The sequence below is a fragment of the Mixophyes fleayi genome, chromosome 1 (genome assembly GCF_038048845.1).
Source record: "Mixophyes fleayi isolate aMixFle1 chromosome 1, aMixFle1.hap1, whole genome shotgun sequence".
NCBI lineage: Eukaryota > Metazoa > Chordata > Amphibia > Anura > Limnodynastidae > Mixophyes > Mixophyes fleayi.
Genome location: NC_134402.1, coordinates 126,999,905 through 127,016,693, shown reverse-complemented (window position 1 = coordinate 127,016,693; position 16,789 = coordinate 126,999,905). Strand labels below are relative to the sequence as shown.

General features: G+C 39.5%; 1 protein-coding gene across 1 annotated transcript; it reads right to left on the bottom strand.

The window, feature by feature from the left end:
• Positions 1-6,909: 6,909 nt before the first annotated feature.
• On the bottom strand, positions 6,910-15,231 carry MAD2L1 (mitotic arrest deficient 2 like 1). Its single transcript, XM_075200326.1, has 5 exons — positions 15,024-15,231; positions 14,090-14,236; positions 10,591-10,711; positions 7,968-8,071; positions 6,910-7,529 (listed from the first exon to the last, which is right to left on the bottom strand). Exons 1-5 carry the CDS (start codon positions 15,091-15,093, stop codon positions 7,360-7,362), a joined length of 612 nt encoding a protein of 203 aa, XP_075056427.1. The 5' UTR covers positions 15,094-15,231; the 3' UTR covers positions 6,910-7,359.
• Between the last annotated feature and the right edge of the window lie 1,558 nt (positions 15,232-16,789).

Genomic DNA, 16,789 nt, shown 5'->3' with positions numbered 1-16,789 from the left:
CACACTTTAATCCAATACATATTATATTTTGGGATATATGTGTAGTGATCATAACGGGTGCTTTATTGAATATGTTTTAGTCTATACTAATATGTTGTAATAGGTATGAGTTCATTGTCAACTGTACATAATAACTATATATTTTTTGGTGTTGTAATGATAACATTTCACTCAAATTAAAAATATATTACTATATAGAATATAAAAAGAATGTTGTATATATTGATAATCTTATCTCATTCCCAATAAGTTGCTGTATAAGTTAAAAAAATATATATAAAACCTGGTGAGTTGAGAATACACATCACAGATGTATACACCTATGCACTTCAACATATCTAAAACCCAAACAGCTATTCCTGTTGCTGACCCTTTCCTTTTTTTTTTTGCCTCTGGACACAACAAACACCTTAACCACTAGGACTTAGCTTGTTCTTCACTATACAACAGCCCGCTTACCTTTTGCAGTGCTCTCTGGTATTCTGTTGCCACCAGGTCTTATTACATCAAATTGCTGGAAGTCCACAAGGACAAATAAGAGTTTCAGATAGTTACTATTATCATTTATTTAAAAAGAACCAACATATTAAGTAGCACTGTACATTGAAGTGATCATGATATAAATAAATAACATACAGTGACATGAAGCAAAAAACAAACAAGGCCCTGCTCAAATGAATTTAAAAACTAAGAAGTGATACATAAGGTAGTGGAATAGCAATTGTAGCAGGTAGTGGGGAAAGTGTGTGAGGCTACAGTAAGGCACAGTATTAGCCACTAATATTAAAGCAGGCAATGGCATTTCTGGCTACCGGTGGTGATGTATGGTTGTAAAGAGGAGAAACAAGGAGGTGGAAACATGAACTGTAGAAATGTCAAGACAATCAGCTGCTGGCAAACATGAAATCCCTTCCTCTTCTGGAAAAGGCTTTCATTATTATGGTTCATGGGCTCTCTTAAGTTCATCCGCCAGCTCAGAGTAGCTATGAGCCCAGGATTTTCTTTGAAATCCTGGACATTGCTGGACACCAAGCTAGGACTCTGGATCCCTATATTTGCATAAGTTGAGGCAGAAGCTGCTATCACCAAGGAGACCACAGAGATTACTAAAGGTGAAAAAGAGATGGCAACAGCAATGGAACTCACCTTTGGACAGAAAAATGGGCTAGTTATCATCCGACAGGATTGTGCAGTATATAATTAACAAGGTGGAAAAAAAAAAGAAGTGTTTAAAAAAACAAAGAACAAAACCCACAACACAAACACAGATTATGGAAGAGGACCCACACCCAAAATATATACATACATAAAAAGATTTTTAACCATAAAACTGTATATAGATTTGATTGTATCTATTTTTGTCCTAATTAAATTTGCATTATTGAGATAGTCTGGGCTGCGGTGTCATGCAAAGTGGTCAGCATTATTGACAACAGCACACATTAACCCTTTGTTAAGTTTTTAAAACAAGTATTTTGTTTGACACAATGTGCAATGACAAAGTGCTTACATGGCAGTTTCTAAATAGATATTTGTATTCCTCTTGGTAATGGAATTACTCCATTACAGTAATTGTTTTACAAACATAAACTAAACTAAAATATATCTGTCCTAAGTACAATTAACAAGCTAAGCAATCAACCATTCCACCCACTTAAAATGGGTAGAAATAAATTATTTAAAACAGGCAGGAAAAATGGAATGGAGAACCCCTCCCCTTCAACATCCATGCTTCCCTGACATAACTGCACAGGTTGCCGAGTGCTTAGAACTTTCAGGGGAAAAAAAGGCTCAAAAGAAGGTATAGAAAGTGGCATAGGGAACAGTTACACAACACTTCCTGAAACAGCATCCCAACACCTGTATTAAGCAAAATTGGGGCCTAAAGAAAGATGTGGGTGTAATGCTGAATTTAAAAATATAGACTGAAGACACATTAAAAATACCTGTCTCCTGCCCCATCGAGGTATGGATTCCACAAGACCTCGGAAGGTGTCCTATGGTACCTGGCACTAAGACGTTAGCAGCTGATTCTTTAAGTCCTGTAATTTTCGAGGTGGGGCTGCCGTGGCTCAGACTTTATTTACCAGCAGATCCCAGAGATGCTTGATCAGATTGAGATCTGGGGAATTTGGAGGCCAAGTCCACACCTTGAACTCCTTGTCATGTTCCTCAAACCATTCCTGGACGATTTTAGCAGCATTGCAGGGCGCATTATCATGTTGAGAGATGCCACTAAAATCAGGGAATACCATTACCATGAAGGGATGTACTTGGTCTGCAACAATGGTTAGGTAAGTGGTACGTGGCAAAGAATCATCCACATGAATGCCAAGACCCAAGGTTTCCCAGCATAATATTGTCCAGATCATCACACTTCCCCCGCTGGCTTGTCTTCTTCCTATAGTACATCCTGCTGCCATCTCTTCCCCAGGTAGACGCACCTTGCCATTCACATGATGTAAAAGAAAATGCGATTCATCAGACCAGACCACCTCCTTCCATTTCTCTATTGTAAAGTTCTTACAATCACGTGCCTATTGTAGGCATTTTCAGCAGTGGATAGGGGTCAGCATGGGTACTCTGACCGGTCTGCGGCTACGCAGCCACATACACAAAGTTCTGACACCTTTCTATTATAGCCAGCATTAACTTATTCAGCAATTTGTGCTAGAGTAACTCTTCTGTGAGATTGACCCTGATGTGGTAGCCTTCGCTTCCCTTAGCACATCAATGAGCCTTTGACATCCATGACTCTGTTCACTGGTTGCCCTTCCTTTGACCACATTTGGTAGGTAATAACCACTGCGTACCGGCAACACCCAAGACCCAGTCATCTAGCCATCACAATTTGGTCCTTGTCAAAGTCACTCAAATCCTTGCAGTTGTCCATTTTTCCTACTTACAACAGATCAACTTCACGAACGGACTGTTCTCTTGCTGTCTAATATATCTCACCCCTTGACAGGTGCCATTGTAACAAGATAATCAATGTTATTCACTTCACTGGTTTCAATGTTGTGGCTGGTCGGTGTATTTCCTATTAGTACTCGACTGCACACCTAAGTGCGCCCTTACTGTGAACAGACAGACTCCCACTCCTGAGTGGTAGTCCCAGACCAGCACATTGCATCTGACAGGGGGCACTACTGGGACTTGCCAGGACCCCATGAACCATGTAACACAAGCTTAAGAGAGCAAACCACTGATTTGAAATGGAACTTGCTATATTATAGTATTTTGGCAATAAAACATGTTTACAAATGTTGCATTCTGAGGACCTTCTTTTGATAAACTACTGTCTATTTCTGCAGACTATAATCACAATCTGATGCATTGAAACCACAGGAATCTGGCATTTTATTTCAAATACAACCATAAAAGTCAAAAGAAGTGGATGGGTAATTTACTGGTTTTAGTAGGAGAGAGAATGGAAAGGAAAGATAACGGTTACTGAAAATGTACTGGGAAGTTACAAAACAATTGCTGAAAGATAAAAGATAAAAGCAGTAAGTGAAAAACATTTTGAGCAAAGTGCGATTGTGACATCTAGTGGCTGTTTAAAAAGATTACACATGTAGGTTAAACTGTATGAACGATTATACATTTAAACTAATATTTTTTATGCTATGTCTTATATTTCAATTAAGTCTTTCACGAGTGTCACAAGAATTACATTGGTTTCTATAATTTTGTTGATATTCACATTAACGTAAAAAGTTAAAGTTTTGCATGAGCATATATAGCATAATATATGCTATATACACTTAATTATTTGGAAGGTACTATAAAGAGATCCACCAAAAATTATTTACCCATTGTTTCATATTTTAACATAATCAGTGGTCCATTACCAGTATACAGTATCCTTATCTCTATCATCACCTAGTTATGAAGGGCAGCACAGTGGCCTAGTGGTTAGCACTTTAGCACTGGGGTCATGAGTTCGATTCCCGACCATGGCCTTAATCGGTGTGGAGTTTGTATGATCTCCCTATGTTTGCGTGGGTTTCCTCCGGGTGCTCCGGTTTCCTTCCACACTCCAAAAACATACTGCTAGGCTAATTGGGCGCTATCAAAAATTGACCATAGTCTCTGTCTATCTCCCTCTTTGTGTCAGTGTGTCTATATTAGGGAATTTAGACTGTAAGCTCCAATGGGGCAGGGACTGATGTGAATGAGTTCTCTATACAGCCCTGCAGAATTAGTGGCGCTATATAAATAATGATGATGAAGTGCCAGATTCCACAGCACCATATAGTGTCAATAATACACAAGCAAAACATAATACAAATACAAATATATGAGGCAACATTCTAGAGGGTCAAGGAAAACTGAAACAATGGTAGGTGGGAAATAATTGGAATGGGCAGATGGAGCGTGAGGGAGTTGTCTTAGGATGGGGCTGGGTAGCAAGCATGAAGAGGTCTGTTTTGAGCGAGCGGTTGAAAGTCTAAATGTTGGGGACGAGTATCGAAGGTGGCAGGGAGATCCAAAGGTGAGGGGAGCAGCGCAGGAGAAGCCCAGTAGACAAGAGTGTGAGGTTGTGATAAGGGAGCCAAAGGTAATCGGCAAAACAGAGTGGACACGTAGGGGAATATTGCTTGACAAGGCTGGAGTTGTAAGAGGCATTAAAGAGAGCTTTAAAAGTGAGGGGAACAAACTTGAATTGTCAGGGTTCACTAGGATGAGTGGGATCCTTCTGTTCTGCCTAGGGTTGGTGGTACTTCACCGAGACGCACGGAATCTAACAAAATGAAAGATTTTCACCAGAGATTCCCGCAAGAGAATTTGGGCTTGGTAGCTTCCACCCTGCAGGTCGCGGCTCTCTAGGGGAGTTCCCAGTGAGCCGTGATAGTGAACCAAGTACAGAGAAGAATGTAGGCACTAGATAGCCACAAATGAGTAGGATTACTGAGTGATGCTCAGTGATAGTCCACAGAGATAATAGGCGAGTTGCAGCAGCACACTTGGAGAGATGGCAGCAATGAACTGCAAGTTACCACTAATGAGTGGAGCAGGCAACAGGTAATTGCAGCAGAGCGCATGAGCTGCTTCCAGGCCAGGAGTCTGACGAGAAGAACCAGCACTAAGAAGAGCTGGGAGGAGCCTTATAAACGAGAGGTAATCAATGGATGAACGGGACAGGTGCGCTCATCAGCTGCACATGTGCAGAGCCGATTGCCAGCCTGACAGCCAGGGAAGAAGCAAGGAATGAATGATACTTAGGTTACCAGGTGGCAGCCGTGGGTGAGCAGCGTGTGACAATTGTATTCTGGATTGAACAGGGAGCCAATGGAGGGCTTTGCCTGGAGGCACAGTGGAGGAGGAATGTTGCTCAGTTTTGGATATGTTGAGCTTGAGGAAACGATCATCCAACCAAGAGATGGCAAAGAGGCAGTCGGACACTTGGAGAGAAAAGGGAGATTAGAGAGTCATCAGCATACTGGTGGCTGGAGTGAATGAGTTCACCCAGAAAGTGTTAGCAGATCAATGCTTCATTCATATACTGTTAACTGGGAAGTTCTTTGTGATATAACTATTTAAAATAACTAAACAGTTTATGAGCATACAGACATGACAGATCTTACATCAACATTACTAGACCATTCCTGTACAACATATAGAAATGTACTAACAGAGTGATAACTCATTAACACATTTAGTAACAGCACCACCTGCTGTCCCTGCAGTGTAGTCAAACATTAAGTCTCAGTTTGTTGTAATATCTCAACAAAAAGGAAGTATAAAAAGGGATAAAAACAATTGCCCAAGAACAAAGCCATGGGAGGCTGCGACAGACAGGAAGTGTAGGGTAATAAATGCCTAAAGAACAAACCGCTGAATGAATGATCAGAGGTAGGAAGTAAGCCAAGAAAGGTCAGTGCCACAGGGGCCAAGGGAGTGAAAGGTATCAAGGAGAGGGTGGTCAAATGTGTCGAGAGCAGTTCCAAGACGTCTTCTAACATTTATAGGCATATCTAATGTGTATGCGATTCTAAGCTTAGACTATTTATGTGTTTAAAGAATATGTAAATATTCTTGTTTATTTCTCCCCCCCACTTTATTACTTATATTGTTTAGGGTACACAGTTTTATTTTAGGTTTTGTAACATGCTTTCACATAACTTTAACTTAGATGCCACTGTCATTTACTGTAGAGTATGTAAACATGATTGACATTAATCAAAGGCTGCCAGTCAGGGTCCTGTGCAGATAGGAAAGGGCAGCACAAACAAACATTGTTGGCAAGATGATGCCATCTACAAACACCCTGCTGAACAAATTGTTAGCACAGCAAGATGTGCAGTCGTCAGGAAGTGGTCAATTCCCAACATGATTGCAACCTGCTTCCTTTACAAAATCAAAATAACATTTATATTAAAATGTAATTATACTTGCAAAAAGATCTTAATTTTTGTAAATATCCATCAATCCTTTACATTATCCCCCCCCCCAAACAAATATCCCATGTTCTGTACTAAATCAATCAGAAGACAGGGGTGACAGCAACAAAAGATCTATTTTCTGTGCCTAAGGGTTATCGATTTACTACGTATGAAAAAAGTGTACAGAGCTCAATCCCTGCTGGAAATACTTATTGAATGTTGTCCGTATGAAAAAAAAAATTGGCAGATATAACGAGAAACAAACAAAATCAAAACCACAACACATGATATGTTGGAGCCTAGGAATAGCTTGTTGGCACACTTAAATATAATTAAATTGTCCAATTTTTAAAATCGTTTACCCATCACAAAAGCTTAATTTGATAAATCTTTTTAGCATGATGCTCTCCTTATGTAAAAGACTTCAATTTAGGATGTAATCCAGGTCCAAAAGTACTCAGTACATTTATTATACACTCTCAGCTTGTCATTTGTATGAAGTATTGTCTTTAAAAAATACTAACGTTAACACTTTATTTCATTAAAAAAAAATGTTTAGAATCAGATAAACATTTACAGGACAAGTGAAACCAGGGTGCCGAGACCAATGTTTTCAAACACCATAGTACACATATAAATAAAATAGTTAAATGGGAGACAAGTCGGGATGAAACGCTTTGTGTTAATTCAAATCCAGTAAGCAGCAGGAAATTTAAGCTGGATAATATACAAAATCACAGTCCATATTAGAGCCAGTAATTGAGCGTTTAAACACTTGAAATCTCATAAAACACTAGTACATACTATACAATAAAAGGCCCACATAGACCCCCAATGAATCTACAAAATCCCAGCCAAGGGACATCATATTCAATTAAAAGCTGCATCAGAAAACAGGTCATTAAAGACATATGCAGTAGAGGAGAAAAAATACAAAGCAGCTTTCTGTGCAATAAAATATCAGTCAGTATTAAGAGTCTATCTTCTTGTATGCCACCATGCTGTTCACTTTGTGGATAGTAGTAGTGAATGAACGGAGACGGACTTCTTCAGAGTTGGAAACAAACTGAGGTCCAGACTCCTCCCACTTTTCTGGCACTTCCAGATCTTTGTCTGTGTAGATCAGCAAATCAAATGCACCTGGAAATTTTGGGGATAAAAATAAATAAAATAAAGTGTATTCAAACAGAAACATTACAATGACAGATCTTCTAATACAGTGTACTGAAGCGACAGAGTAAAGAATAAGAAAGATGTATGTAAAATAGATAGGCTCTTGATTGATCTACTGACCAGGAACTGCCCCCTTAGTTCACAAGTGCGGGAGACAAAAGTAGACAGTTGAGATATAGAAATGGCCAAAACAAAATGACTGAGGGACAGGAATTATTTGTCTATATTTATAGGTACATGTGTAATATTAATTACCAAATAAATATTGATATTAAATATCTGATATTATATTATGCTGTTTATAGTGAGTAAGCTGCTATTGCTTTAGAAAAGAACTTCGGTTATCTTTTTATGTTTCTTTCCCATCAAAATCTCCTTACAGCTTCAGACCACAAGTCTACTTACAGGTGGTTTCCAGCAATGGAAGAAACGTTACTGTGGCTGTGATTTGTCGGATGACTGATCGGATTTCTTCTTGAATCACCTTCGGAGACTTCTCTCTGACAATGCTGAAATAAATATTGCATAAAAAAAGAAACAAGTCTAAAACATTTGACATATTATCTTTTATTTATGAGGCGCCACAAGGGGTCCGCAGCCTCATACATAGAGCATGGGATAACAGTACAGGGTAACAATACATGACATACAGGGTAGCACAAAAACAAAGGACAATAAGTATAAACAAGAACCAACTTAGTAGAGAAAGGTTAAAGAGGTAAAAGTGAATTCCAGATGGAAACGGAAGAGAAGCAGGGAGGTGGGGAGTGAATAAGTATTTGAGCCTGTGTCCTGTGCCCAGTAGAGTGGAACAGGGCAGAGATGGAGAAGCGGAGGCATGGGACAAGAGAAAAAAAGATAGGGACTGAAGTCAAGTGACGATGTGAAGAGAAGCGGCAGGGGGCTGAAAGCAAAGGTAAATAGGAGGAGGACACGAGGAAAGAGGGCCCTGCTCAAGGGAGTTTACAAACTAAAGGTGAAGTGGAGACTGACAGGAGATACTGAGTGGCAAGACGGGTGAGGGACGAGAACACTGACGAAAGAGAAGCACAGGAGTATGTAGGAGGGGGCAAAGTATAGATTGGTTAGTATAGAAAGATAGAGAAGAGAATGGGAGGAAAGCAAGGTAAGGTAGAATGGTAGGCTAACCTGTACATATGGGTTTTGAGGGAGCATTTGAAGTTTGACAGGCTAGGGGAAAGCTAAATAGACAGGGGAGATTGATCCAGAGAAGAAGGGCAGCACAGGAGAAGTCTTGAATGCGGGAAGGAGAGGTGGTGACCAGATGAGAGGCGAGGCAGCGGTCATTGGAAGACCATAGAGGACCAGGAGTGTGCGTGAAGATGAGGTTGGAGAGATATGGTGCAGCAGAGTTGTAAAGGGCTTTATAGATGAGGGTGAGGAGTTTTAGGAGGGTTCTGAAATGGAGGGGGAGCCAGTGTAGGGCTTGATAGAGAGGGGAGGCAGATGAGGACCAGTGGGAGAGGAAAGTTGCACGCTAGCATTTGGACTGAAGAGGAGCGAGACATGTAGGCCAGTGAGGAGGAGGTTGCCGTAATCAAGGCGGGAGATGATTAGAGTGGATGAGAGTTATGGTTGCCTCAGAGGAGCGAAAGGGTCTGATATGGGCTATATTGCAGAGATGGAAGCGGCAGGATTTGGCAAGGGATTGAATGAAGGAGGATTCAAGGGTGACCCCAGGCATCGAACTTGGGTGAAGAGGAGATGATGGTAGAAACAATAGTGATGAAGAGGGTGGGAGGGGAGAAGTCTCTAGGAGGGATGATGAATTCAGATTATAAAGTTCATATATTTAAACAATTATTCCAGCTAAATCATATATATTAACTCTAAACAATGCATTTTGTTTTTATTTAACCTGAAATTCCCTTGCAACTAAAAAATATTACCTCCCCACACCATTAGACCACGTTTAGGAAATTGTTCTACTGGCATCTGATACAGGTTAAAAAGTCGAGACTGCAGTCTTCTCCACTATGACATCATTAGCCCTGAACAAGTATGAATTCACACAGTACATTTTTGTAGAGAAAGTCTGCAGAAATATAATCTAATGTGAAATAGTGGCTTTACTTGCCCTTTAAGCAAATACAATGCTTATGCTTTTTCAACCCTATGCAGCAAGCTATCATATTAGTAGAGAGTTGCTTCTCTAACTAAACCTACAAGTAGTGACACACTTGCTCAGCATGAATCCACATTGTGCATTGTTAGTTTCATACACATGTTTAGGACAGGATTTCATAGTGGCTCAAAAATCCCTTGTCTGAGTTTTTTGTCTTATACCTACAATGGGATCCCACTGTCCTAAGGATGTTGCAAGGGCTTCAGCTGAATAATGGTGTGGGTGGTAGTACTATACTTTTTAACAGAGTAGGTCCTTTTAAGCACTATGCACTAGGAATACGGCCACTAAAGGGACAGAAGTAAATGTCCCTTTAGCGGCCACTTTCTACTAAATAAAACATATACAGAAAGCATGTATAATAGTGAATGTACATTTAAAATGCAAACACATCAAAAGAAATGGAAAGACGTTAATACTGGTGCAGGCCCCAATATTTACTAATGAAGGTCAACATTAGGATTATTCAGTAGAGCTTAACCTTTTTTTCCCCCCAAAAAGAGGGTGCACCCCTCACGCCCTTTTAAGCAACACAGGGGAGCCAGATAAACAAACAAATCCCACCTTCCCCTATCAAAGGATCCCCTAATGTATAGCGCTGCATAGAACATTGGGGGTTTTTTTTCAAATCAAGTGCCAAACAAAAAAAAACTATGAGTATGTCAAATTGCCAACTTGTATACCATTATTAGCTATAATCAGGAGTCCCATATGTGTCCTTCATCTGTCATCTCTACATAACCTTAACAGTACATCACAAATACATATTACAGCATGACTTTCTATGGCAACACATTCTATTTAACAAATGCTCAGGTTTTACTCTAACTGAACATATGACTATTAGTTAGCCCACTCTATATTTCCATTATGTACAGTTACCTGTCATCTTTGACAGTTTTATCACACTCTATATCAAACTGCCAACGTTCAAGAATTTCATTGCTGTCGATACTTGAGATCACCACGACTAGTTTCTGAACCTGACAATTGTACAGCCAATCTGAAATAAAAATAAAGCAGGTTGTGATATAAGAGAATAAAACATTAAAATTAGGTTGGATTCTTACATTTTAAAAGCAAGTCATAGTATAGACGTGTTGTGAATTGTATTAACAACTGTAAAAGATACCCTTGTTTTTGACAAACTCTGAAAGTATTAATCAACATGTCTTTCGTGATGTTGGGAAATACCTCATTTATACTAAGTATTAAAGACAATAAACTTCACATTTATTGAAAATAATTACACCTTGTGTCCTTCAAATTTAACGCAGACCAGGGTTTCTCAAACTTATTTTATTGTCATTAACCCACGTAATGGTATGCGTTTACCAAGTAACTTCTAAAATGTGCTTTAATAAAAAATACAGACAAATCTAAGCACAATGTACAAACCTCGCCTTGTGCATTCAATGGTATTAAAGAAAAACAAAAAAACTTCGGAATACTACTGTTTTACACTTTTCTAATAGAATGTAAATTCATTTAATGTTAGATTTGAAGAGACTAAAGAGCCCCATTACAATGAGAGAAAGCCGTTGGGGTACACATACCACAGGTTAAGAACCTAGGAGTCACATATTATAGGGGGTAAAATTCGCACAGCACAACTCCAGCCCCAACCTATATTCCCTCCACCAATGCAGCATCTGATCACACGAGGTCTATTTACAAAGGTACGATGAGCCCTACAGACGGAGAAACAGTAGTTCTCTCAGTAAAATGGCCATCAGATAACTTACTCAGGGTTCAGCGCAGGAGAAATCATAGATTACTCCTGCCAGAACCCATTTAACGTTTCTGAATGCAGCCCCCATATATTAATATGGGGATTGCAAAACAATGCAATTTATAAAGTTTAAGCCACAATTAAAAAGTTTAAGACACTTCCCTTAATCCAGCCTGAGTGTTTTACATTCATGAACTGTGTACGCCCGGATATATTACTGGCGCATGTGCAAAATATCAACAGGAAGTCAGTAGAAGGAAAATGTATCGCGTGGGACCATCGCATCTATGTTCAGAACAATGCAAAGCCCCATCTTCTATTGCAGAGGGGGAGAATTTTGCAATGTGGGTAAGTTTTATTAAATACATGTGATAGTACATTATCCATGTATATTATGCATTGCAGTGTTATGAAGCGATGCATAACGTTGCCTATCGCAGTAAAATAATAAATAGGCAAATAAACAAGAGAGCTGTATGACAGGCTGAGAGATTTTCTTGCCCTTTGTCTAAGTCAGCAAATTGGATAAAGTCATTTCAAATAAAGTCTAGCAAACTTGGTTGTCTTTGTCTGAAAAGATGCGTAGGGTACGCATCTACGTACAAGGGCACGCTACGGCGTGAAAGGGCGTACGCATCCACTACACATGGCAGCAACAGTAATTGGTCTTTTACCATACATTCGCACAAACACGCATACTTATAAAATAGTACACATTAATGGTAGTTACAACACAGTCAGTTATGTTGAAATATAGTAGTATTTATATGTTACATCAGAGTTACATGCATATTAGTGAAATACACGGAACGGGTTGAAGGAATAACATCATGAGTGGTATCATAATGAACCTTGTTACATATCCTACTGTTTGGTTCACTCTGCGAGGGAATCGCAGAGTGCATACGCAAGTTATGAATGATAGGGAATTATGAACTACTTAAGACTAAGGAATCCTGGCGGGAAGAGCAGAGCATACCCCCTGCAGAGATGACCCCCTCCTTTGGATTCCTTAGGATGAACCAGCCAATGATTGACAACCCCCTGGACATTCCTTAGACCCAGGCCAATAGATGCAAGCTATACCATCTTCATTGTATTACTGTATTTGATTGTGTATATAAAGCAGCAGCTTGTGATCCAGAGTGCAGACATCTTGTCCCCAGACTTCAGAATTGAATGACTGCACTGGATCCAGAGCGCCTGCGATAAGTAACGGCTGTATTTACTATTACTTCGCTTGAGCATTTTATTCTACTTATTGCGAATAAATCTTTGTGCTTTGGAAACACAAATCGAGGTTCGACAATCGTTATTGGTTAGCGATAAAACGCACATAACAGCTTGTTAAAAAGAAAATACATAATTAAACAACTAAATACACTAAAACATGGTAGCAACAGTAATTAAATACTATAATGTTTTACATTCATCATCACCATTTATTTATATAGCGCCACTAATTCCGCAGCGCTGTACAGAGAACTCACTCACATCAGTCCCTGCCCCATTGGGGCTTACAGTTTAAATTCCCTAACACACACACAGACAGAGAGAGAGAGAGAGAGAGAGAGAGAGAGAGAGAGAGACACAGACAGACACACAAGGGTCAATTTGTTAGCAGACAATTAACCTACCAGTATGTTTTTGGAGAGTGGGAGGAAACCGACGCAAACACGGGGAGAACATACAAACTCCACACAGATAAGGCCATGGTCGGGAATTGAACTCATGACCCCAGTGCTGTAAGACAGAAGTGCTAACCACTACTAATAATACACTCTTGCTGTGAAATAAGCATATTTAAAGTCATCAGAGTTCTGTGGTCTGAAGAAAAGCACTGTGTGTATGTGCTATTATATACTTGTGGAACTTTTGGGTGACTTTAAACATCCTTATATTTCACAGTAGGGAGTGCATGCATTACCCATAACAAAAAAAAAAAACAACCAAAAACCTTTCCTGTATTTTATGGCTAAGTGCAGCTCTGATCTAATAACTTCTTGGCAATCTTTGGTAAGCAGAGAACCAGATACAGGTCTCCTATCAATCAACTTCACCCATATAAAAACTAGTGCATGCTTATTGCAGAACCTCTTCCTGTAATTCCAATATTACCAATGTTCAAAGAGAGAAAAAAATAAATAAGCAAAAGGAAGCTGTTACCATTCAGTCACATGAAGGAGCAAGTTCTCCCGAAGTAGTTTTATTCCAGTACAGTCATAGCGTACAACATTTTGAAGAAGAAATTAAGCCCCCAAAATATTGTATTCTTATTATTCTGGAATAAACTCACTCCAATGTGAGAAAATGCTCCTTCATGTGGCCAAGTGGTGGCTTCTTAGTTTATTTTTTGTGTATAATTTCTGGTAATAAACATCTGTCTATAGACAGATAAGCCATAACATTAAAACCACCTGCCTAATATTGTGTAGGTCCAAGACATTAGCAGCAGATCCTTTAAGTCTTGTCATCAGGGAATACCATTACCATGAATGGGTGTACTTTGTCTGCAACAATGTTTAGGTAGGTGGTACGTGTCAAAGTATCATCCATATGGATGTCAGACCCCAGTTTCCAAGCAGAACATACACACACAAATTAATTAAGCACGTTTCTTTACATGTGCTGTGTTATGCAGACTAGTACCTTTTAGTTGTTCCGTCACTGTATTCAAATAGTTCTTTAGATCTGGATCTGTAGAAACTAACAGAGTAAGACCATATTTCTGTGCACGAGTGAAAGACTCTGATGGATAAATCCCACGTTGATATAAAATACTATTGATGCCAAAATCTAAGGAAATAAAGAGTTCTTGTTGTAAACACTACATAATAACCATTATGAATCAATCATAACACAATTAGATATAGGAGTTACAGATTATACTTCCTTAGATTAAAATAACCAACTGTCAACCAACCATTTAAAAGACATTGCTAATAACTATGTGGACATAGCAGTTACTGATCATTGACCTTCACTCTTATGTGAATACAATTTTAACATGCAGAATTACATTTGGGCAATTGGTCAACATTAAAAACATGCACAGGTCTCTAGTATGGGCCTGGAAATTAGCAATCATTGGAGAACTAAGCTATATGAAAATCATTCTGTACAATACCACATTTATGTTGGTCACAAATGACAATGAGTACTATCATCATCTATTACTATTGTATCGTATACCAATAAATAAAGCAGTTCACAGCCATATTGAGGGAAGCAAATAACCCTTGATGTGGAATGGGACAAAGTGTACAGCAGGGGCAGCCAACATGTAGCTCTATGGCTGTCTAGAAGTATACCAACAGGGCAAGCTGTAGGACCTGTACTTTCACAGGTTGCCTATAGTTGATGATCTACAGTGCTTAACAAGTCAACAACACAACAAACACTGCTCTTGGCCACACCCTTCACAAACCAATCAGTGATCGTATTGGACAGTGCCTCTGCTGTGTCGCCCCACCTGTACATTGACCCTTGGTACACTGATCACCCCGCCGTGTACCGCACACAACGTTTAACGCCCTTAACAAACACACTAGGGACATGTCAAAAAACCGCCCAAGCGTCTCACAGAAAAACTCGGACACGATCTCCGCGCTGCCCTTTAGCGTGATCCCTTCCCGTGTCAGCTGGGCCGCCATCTCTGGTGTGCCCGTGCTGCCTCTGCCCGCTGGAGACCACCTGCACGAACAGATAAACTTCACTCGCGCCTTCCGCTTCAAACCTCCACCACGTGACCTGTAAGACAGTGCGATCCTGCTCTCCAATTGGTTGACCGTGAGTAAGGGAGACGATGACGCAATATACACTCGGTGTGTGTTAGATTGCCATGATTACTGAGGGCAATAGAACATAGTTACCAATTGTTCAGAATTTCCAAGAACAATCCCAGTTTGTCCTGATAACATGCTACCTGTGTAGTATCCACAAACCGGGCTATACTATTATCGCTTTTCCGCCTATTGGCTAAGGTCAAGTGTAAGAGTATGGGAGAATCCCCGAATGCCGGAATGATTCAGCTCCCTGCAGCACCCTCTGCTGCTTGGTGTCTTGAGTGTATCCTGTTGTGTTTCTCTCCCCGTTTAGTGCAATTACTTCGGCTTTTCAGACTTGTTCTCTGGATGTGTGCATTGCTTTTACTTGATCCTAAAGTGTTGTATGCACCAGTCTTAATTTTGCATAATATATTATAGATGTAATTTTGGATGGTGTCTTAGGTATACTTTGCAAAGCACCACCTCCTGCAAAGACATTACTTACCTTGATATGTTGTTATTATTATTGGTAGGAACCTGGGAAGGCTGAAGTTAGCTTCTTATTCAGAAAATTTTATTTTGAAAGAATTACATCAAGTTGGATTACTGATTTAACATTAGATTATCACTAAAGAGTGTCACACAAATTGCAATTATATTTTGCTTGCCCAACATGGGTTAGGGTATGAAATGAGATGCAATAAAGTAGGCACAGCCATCATATTTTAACATTTTGAATAAGTAGCTGTAGTTTTAAAAAGGGTTGATGTTTTATTTAAAAATTGCAACAAAAATAAATACCATATCACTTTGTCCAAAATAAAATAGACTGTATACAATATCAAAGGGTAAATAGGACCAATAGGCATGGAAAAAGAACTTATCATAACACCCATTTCTACTACAATCCCTACACAAAAACTAATGCATCACTTCACAAATAAGATAACTATACCAAAGAAACAAGATATCCCCTAACACAATACACTGAATTACAACAACCCTGCCACCTATCTATAATACTACCTACACACCCTTTACTGTCAGGAAATGAGAACAAACTTTAAATTTATGTGAACAATACTAAATAAAGAGGTAGTTACATAAAATCTAATAGTGAAAGAACAGGATAGATAGCCAAAAATCGAGAGACTGAAGTGTCATAGCTGCCACCTAGGGAGGTATCAACCCCCACCAGAGCCTACCTCAGCTCACAGTATTCATCCGGCCCCTCTCCATTTCCCTTATTTTCCAAACCTCATGCAGAATACTATCCACCACCTCACTACACGGAAGGATTTTGCCCCCATTGGACACTAAACACTGCATTCCACATGTAATATCAAACAACTGTACTAACTAAAAAATGAGTGCTCAAATCAAAATCCCACACCTTTTCAGCACTCTATACATCTACTCATTGTAACTAAAGCCTGAAAGGCATGGAAATCTCTATATTAGAAGGACTCTGACGCAAGTGGTCTATTCTCTTCACCTCCCCATGACATTCCTCCCGTGGACAACCACGATCATCGACTCCCCTATGCTTCAGCTTCCCCTTAACGTAGAACTTCAGTAAAAC